This window comes from Mandrillus leucophaeus, unplaced genomic scaffold (genome assembly GCF_000951045.1).
Source record: "Mandrillus leucophaeus isolate KB7577 unplaced genomic scaffold, Mleu.le_1.0 Scaffold425, whole genome shotgun sequence".
NCBI lineage: Eukaryota > Metazoa > Chordata > Mammalia > Primates > Cercopithecidae > Mandrillus > Mandrillus leucophaeus.
The window spans coordinates 1,116,036-1,117,586 of NW_012104532.1; the positions used below are offsets into that span (position 1 = coordinate 1,116,036).

General features: G+C 36.5%; 1 protein-coding gene across 1 annotated transcript in view; it reads right to left on the bottom strand.

Moving 5' to 3' along the window:
- The window catches only part of UTP6 (UTP6, small subunit (SSU) processome component, homolog (yeast)), a 49,578-nt gene that overhangs the window by 40,436 nt on the left and 7,591 nt on the right, over nt 1–1,551 (bottom strand). The window contains exons 3-4 of the mRNA XM_011993103.1: nt 1,324–1,365; nt 993–1,085 (exon numbers count right to left, since the gene is read on the bottom strand). Of these exons, the coding sequence (XP_011848493.1) occupies nt 993–1,085; nt 1,324–1,365 (135 nt within the window). The remainder of the gene's footprint in view (nt 1–992; nt 1,086–1,323; nt 1,366–1,551) is intronic.

Sequence of the window (1,551 nt, forward strand, 5' to 3'; positions counted from 1 at the left end):
AGAATTACTTCAACCTGGGAGGCAGAGTTTGTAGTGAGCCAAGATCACAGATCACACCACTGCACTCTAGCCTGGGCGACAGAGTAAGACTCCATCCCAAAAAAAAAAAAAAAAAAAAAAAAAGCAGATTTCAGAAAATCCAATCACCTCTCATCCTATCTGGCTTTCCCTCACAAAGGCTCAGATCTCTTAACTATGATAATTCAATCTTTCCCCCAACTCCCACTCACAATGCCCCAAAAAAACTTTTGTTATCTATCCAATTTGTTTAATGCAGTTCTTAAAGGATCTCAATCTGGGGTAGCAATATAAAATTTGTCATTCCCAAGAATCCAAAATACTTCTCATATAATATATCCAATCCCAAAGAGTCCTGTAATCCCAGCACTTTGGGAGGCTGAGGTGGGCAGATCACTTGAGCCCAGCCTGAGCAACATGACAAAACCCTGTGTCTACCAAAAATACAAAAATTAGCCAGGCATGGTGGCATGTGCCTGTGATCCCAGCTACTGGGGAGGCTGAGGTGGGAGAATCATTTGAGCCTGGGAGGCAGAGGTTGCAGTGAACTGAGATCACTCCACCGTACTCTAGCCTGGGCAACACAGTGAGACTTTATCTCAAAAAAAAAAAAAGAAAAGAAAAAAAATCAAGTTTCTGAGGTATTGCCCCTACATAACCATTTATCTTCAGGCTCTAAGTCTTCAGTGTACTCACAGATATATACAAGTATCTCCCAAATTTCCAATCCTTAGTAATGTATCAAATACACTATTTTCAGCACTGTCCTCACAGAATAACTATAAGGTAATAAGATCAATTTTCTTACTGGTTTGCTAAGTGGCTCAAAAAATGTTTTGAGCAATGATACCATCATTAGAATAAGTATAAAGATACCCAAGATAAAAATAGAAAACTGCAGTTGAATTCCTAATACAATATGTATAATACTTATCTTCACATCTCATAAAGTTAAGGATGGCCTGATCACTTACTTTCCATTTTGCTGAGGCACGCTGGAAAACACCTTGTACCCGGTGTACAATAGAATTCTCAATCTCATCCTTCTTAAATGAATATCCAATGCGCTAAAGGGGGACATAAAAAACAAAGCCTCAGCTTAATCACATTTGTCCAAAACAGCATTCCTACTTGACCACTGAATGGTACTGATGAAGCAAACAAATAATTACAAATATCCATTACAGGCATATCACCACACAGTTTTATCCACACTGTCTCCCAAACACAAGTCCTAACTATACCGTCAGTCATACTGCTTAGTTCTGTATTTTTTTTCCAACTTCTAGAAAATGCTCTACTTACTGTTCTTCTTCTTTGGATCAGCTCCAAAAGATTAATTTCATACTATGAAGGAAAAACATACAAAAAAATTAGAAGCTAGAAAATCTAAAACCTTTTACATACTGGAAATTCAGTTAGTCATAAAACAAAACTCAACAATATAAAATAAAAAATAATGTGCTATCACATAAGCATAATTTACAATAAATGTCTAGAATTCACTTAAAATTCACTTAGCTATAAAACTTA